Source organism: Numida meleagris, chromosome 24 (assembly GCF_002078875.1).
Source record: "Numida meleagris isolate 19003 breed g44 Domestic line chromosome 24, NumMel1.0, whole genome shotgun sequence".
Lineage (NCBI taxonomy): Eukaryota > Metazoa > Chordata > Aves > Galliformes > Numididae > Numida > Numida meleagris.
Window position 1 is genome coordinate 1,802,427 of NC_034432.1, and position 4,700 is coordinate 1,807,126.

Sequence of the window (4,700 nt, forward strand, 5' to 3'; positions counted from 1 at the left end):
AGCCCCACGCACAGGGCTCACACTCACCCTGGCCGCCTCTTGGCCGCTCTCTGCACGATGGCTCCTCCGCTTTGAGCTCCGGCCCCGGGGTTCCCTGAGCCGACGGCAGCGCCCAGCGAGGAGACATCCGATGCCATTTCTAAACGGGGGGAGGGGGGGGGGGGGGGAAGAAAGATAACCCGCTGCCACACCAAACCTTCCTCCAGTGCAGATGGGATCTCAGCACACAGCTCTCCTTAAAAGCAACCGCACCGCCTGAAGTGGAGAGATTCTGTGCCACGTGTTTCCAGCCCTTTCATCTACTGCCTCCCCACGTTCTGCACTGAGGGCCCATCTCGAGCTTGGAGCACATGCTGTTTTCATAAGCTCAGAAGCTTAGATCCTTGAATTAAAGGATGCTGTCTCCTTTTTAGATGGAGGAGGAGGAGTCCGGTGTGACCGTGGGCAGGGGCTGCGCCCGCTCCCAGCTGCGAGCCACACAGCTCTGCAGAAGGGGAGAGGAGTCGTGGGTTCACCTAAAGCGCACTAAGGGCGCACCCCCTCTTGACGAGGGCTCTTCTCCAGGCTCGGGAGACACAGAATTAATTACAGTGCTTGTAAGGCTCCTTGCAAGCCATGGCTTTCAGACAGCAGTTCCTATTCTTCCGCAGCACCGACGCAGGGGCACCGCAGGCACCATTACCACCCCCAAGCGACCACACTCCCACAGCAGCACCAGCTCTTCCCCAAAACGACGCTGAGCCTCGTGAGCAGAACCAGCACAAAAGGGGCACCGGACCCAGACGTTAAAAACCTTTCTCCCCGTGTTTTTTTCTGAAATAAACCCGCTCTATCCACGTTTAGCAGCTGTGGTTCTCTGCCGTTCTCTGCTAAGCGGTCGCCAGGCGGCCGCTACCAACGCAGTCACTTCAGGCAGGGAACTTCCACCGCAACCCTCATGAGCTGAGCTGTGCAGAGCACCTCGAAGGATCAGAAACCCCGAGCCACCACAAACACAGCCCTGCTTTGTCACGGTCGAGGGGACACACGCACCCCACCAGGCCTGCTGGCCACGGCACCGAGAGCCGCGTAAGCACCCAACGCTGCCAACGTCGGAGGGGAAAGCAAAGAACCCAAGTCAGGCTTCACAAATACGCCAAAAAACTAAAAAACTAAAGCAAGCCCAGTGCTCTGGTGCAGTGAAATCTCAGCTGAGCCAACAGCACTAAGCATTGCCAGGCAAGAAGCTTGGGGCAGCTGTGCCATGAAAAACATCTGTGCAGCAACGCCCCGTGGTAACTCCTCACCTCGAGCGAAGCACAGCGTTTTGCATCCCACCCTCCCGGGACAGGAAAAGCCCACAGAACTATTTTCAGCCTGCTCACCTGGTTTTAACTCCTTTTTCCTTCCTCTTCACATTCTAACCCGGCAGCAGCGCTCACGCGGGCAGACCTCGCCGTGCTGGCAGGCGGCAGCAGGGCAGAGCAACCAGCAGCCACCTCTGCTGGGCAGTTCGCTTCCGTGCCAGCAAACACACGCTCACAACTCCAGGCGTTCCTCCCAGAACTCATCTTTTCCCCTGCTCACGCTGCTCCCCTGCACCGCTGCCCAGTCTGCTTCCCCCACGAAGACACCAACTCAATTCAGCTGCTGCGCTGCGCGTGCCATCGCTTCCCCCCGAGTTGGCAGCCAAGGTTCCCCATCTGCGCCGTCCCCCACCTCCCCGTGCTCTGCACACTCAGCTTCCCAGGCTCTGCTGCTGATGGAGGACTTTCTCCCTGCAGCTTCCCTCCCCCCCAAGCCAAATCCCAGCGTGCAGGAGCCCGGCAGCCCAGGGCTGCGCTGGGTGCAGGCAAACCGGGCTGGAAGGTTCCTTCTGGGAACCCGTTTTTCTTCTGGGAGCCCGCGGTTCTTCGACGCGCGGCCGTAAAGGCCACGACTGGAGCAGAAATGAAGTTCCTGGAGTGCTGCTCCATTTTCATGAAGGAGTGAGGAATTTCCGGCTCAGGGCAGGGGAAGGAAGCGACGCTGCTCGGTTCCTCTGCAAATCAGTGAGTAAATAGGGCCGGGGAGGGGGGGGGCAGGGCCTCCCACTGCTTCCCAGGACCCCAGTGAGGAGCAGCCCCTCATGCCATCCCCACACCTTGCCCTCAGCCTCCTCCTCCTCCTCGGAAACGTTCACCTCTCGGGGTGCAGCGCGTCCTCCCCCCCACAGCAGCACATGAAATGCTGGGACGTTTGGGAACGTGCACCGATAACGCTTTGCTCCCCATGCTGAGGGGCTCCGTGCTCCTCCACGGGGACCTGCGGGCCCCTCAGCCCCAAACCATGGAGATCCCCGGGGCAGGGGATGGAGTTTGGGCCTCTTCACCCCTCTGAGTTCCTGCGGCGCTCACAACGCGGGTGCAGTTTTTCCTTTCAGCACGAAACTCGCATCCCGTCCCCAGCAACCACGCAACAACCTGACACCGGGATCGAGTGGGATCGGAGCGGACGAACTCCTGCTGGGAACAGCAGCTCCCAGAGCTCGGCACATGGCACCACGTGGAGGGGGCAGGGACCCAACTCCACATGGGAAGCGGTGAGAGCAGCAGCTCTCAAGCACTCCGGAATAACACGAGGCAACGAGCACGTTCCTCCAAAACAACCAACCCCGAGAGCGAGGAAAGGGACGAGCTTCATGGTCGCTCTTCAGAGCGGTTTCTGCAGCAGCAGTCCCAGGCAACGCTCCTGTGAGCTCCGAGGCCACTGCTGCAATGAGCTGCATTCCCCTCAGGTCTCTGCTCTGGGCCTTCCCGCATCAGTCCCTGCTTTCCCTTGGCACGTCTCATATCTAACGAAGGCCAGAACAGACAAGCAGAGGGCAGTGCCAAGACGTTAAGGATCCCTGTCTGTACCTGAATGGGGACGTGCCAGCACGAGCTCAACGCATCCAACAGCTGGACCCAGGATGGAAGAGGTGCGAGGGCAGCGCAGGGAGCAGCACCTCGAGGGCCACCCTTCCAGCCCAGCCCTGGGAAGGGCTCTGCCACCACTGCTTGCATCTCCGCAGCGAGAAACTTCAGAAATAAAGTCACAAACGAGCAAAAAAAAAAAACAAAAAACCAACCCCAAGCCATTCAAAGCTGTGATTCAGGAGACGGGCTCTGAGACGCTCTGTTACTGCACCACGCGCAGCAGGAGCAGCTTGAGGGCAGTTTCCAGCCCCAGCAGCGTGCGGTTGCTTTCCAGGGCCGGGTTCAGCTCAGCAGATTCCTCTTACCAAGATTTAGGTTAAACTCCCCCGTGATTCAGCTCCCAGTGCAGTGCTCCTACCCCCGCGGAGCCCTCCCCACGAAGCCCTACAGAAATCAGCTCCCAGCAAACCAACCGGGAAGCCCCTTCCCACCGCAGCGGTCCACAAGCAGCAGCCGATAAACCACACGCTCACCCAGCCAGAAGGGCTCTAAGAGCCCCAGTTAATCATGAAACCCATTAAGCAATTAATGGACCGGTAACCTCCACGGATATAGAGCTCACCCAGAGCAAGCACCTCCCTCTGCTGTCAGAGCACCGAGCTGGCGCGGGTCGCTCCGCTGTTTCTCAGAGATATTAAACCCAGATGTTGACGTTTCTTTTTTTCCTCCCGGAGAACTTTTTGGTTCCGAGCTTTTCCTATTGTATGCAAAACACCACACCGCCCCGTTACGCCCTCCCAAACATCCTCCTTTCTCCATGACCCTCGCAGGGCGGGCTCGCATCGCGCGTTCCCCACTCTCACTGTGCGCACCAGAGAGCTCCTTCCCTCCCGATCTGCGTGGCCTCTGCCTGCCGAGCCACGATGCTGAGAGGGGAGCTCCCAGCAGAGCCCTCCCCACCACGAACACACCAGGTGGGGGGCTTTGCTCCCTGGAACCACAGCCCTGCCCCATGGGATGCTGCTGCGCACCAGGAGCTGCGAGACGAGCCCTTGAGTTTGATACCTTCTCCTCCAGACACATGTGCTGCCAACCCGCATCGGGAACGCTCCTTTTCGGCGGCTTTGCTGTTGTGTGTGTGTGTGGTTTTCTCTTTTTTTTTTCCCCCAGCACGCAACCTCTGCACTTGCGATGGCTGGAGGGTTTCAGCTCACGACGTGAAACCACAGCCCCCTGTTTCCAGATGTGAGTTCTTCAGCCCTGCCTCAGCACCAGCACCGACGAACAACCCCCATGTGTTCCCTCAGCATCTCAAGCCACAAACGCTTCCGATCCCATTCGAATTTGAAGTCACCCTCTCGAACCCGAGCAAGTCTCACAACCCCCAGACCTCGTCGGCCTCAAGCCGCAAGCGACGACAGCCGGCGACCGCAAGCCGACATCGCAGCAGAGGAATAAAAAAAAAAATAAATAAAAGAAAGACGCAGCAGCTCGAGTTCTGATCTCGGCACACGGGGAGGGGGCGGGGGGGGTGAACCCGTAACCTTGCGGACACCGGGTTACTCCGGAGGGGGACCGACCCCGGGTCCTGCCAGAAACCTAAAGCAGCTGCCAGGATCCCATCCTTCCTCTCCTGGTTCGGACGCTGCCAGGGGCACCCAGCCCCCCCAAACTGGGGGGGCTGGGTGCCCCTGGCAGCGTCCGAACCAGGAGAGGAAGGATGGGATCCTGGCAGCTGCTTTAGGTTTCTGGCAGGACCCGGGGTCGGTCCCCCTCCGGAGTAACCCGGTGTCCGCAAGGTTACGGGTTCACCCCCCCCGCCCC

The 4,700-nt window shown here is 59.7% G+C and overlaps 1 protein-coding gene across 11 annotated transcripts in view; it reads right to left on the bottom strand.

The window, feature by feature from the left end:
• The window catches only part of ARNT (aryl hydrocarbon receptor nuclear translocator), an 18,240-nt gene extending 16,175 nt beyond the window's left edge, over window positions 1–2,065 (bottom strand). For 10 of the 11 annotated variants that reach the window (XM_021376464.1, XM_021376461.1, XM_021376460.1 and 7 more), the window contains exon 1: window positions 28–139. In XM_021376464.1, coding sequence (XP_021232139.1) covers window positions 28–137 — 110 coding nt within the window. In that variant the 5' untranslated portion in view covers window positions 138–139. Of the gene's footprint in view, window positions 1–27; window positions 140–1,364 lie in introns of those variants that run through there. The other variant, XM_021376455.1, reaches the window with a different exon arrangement.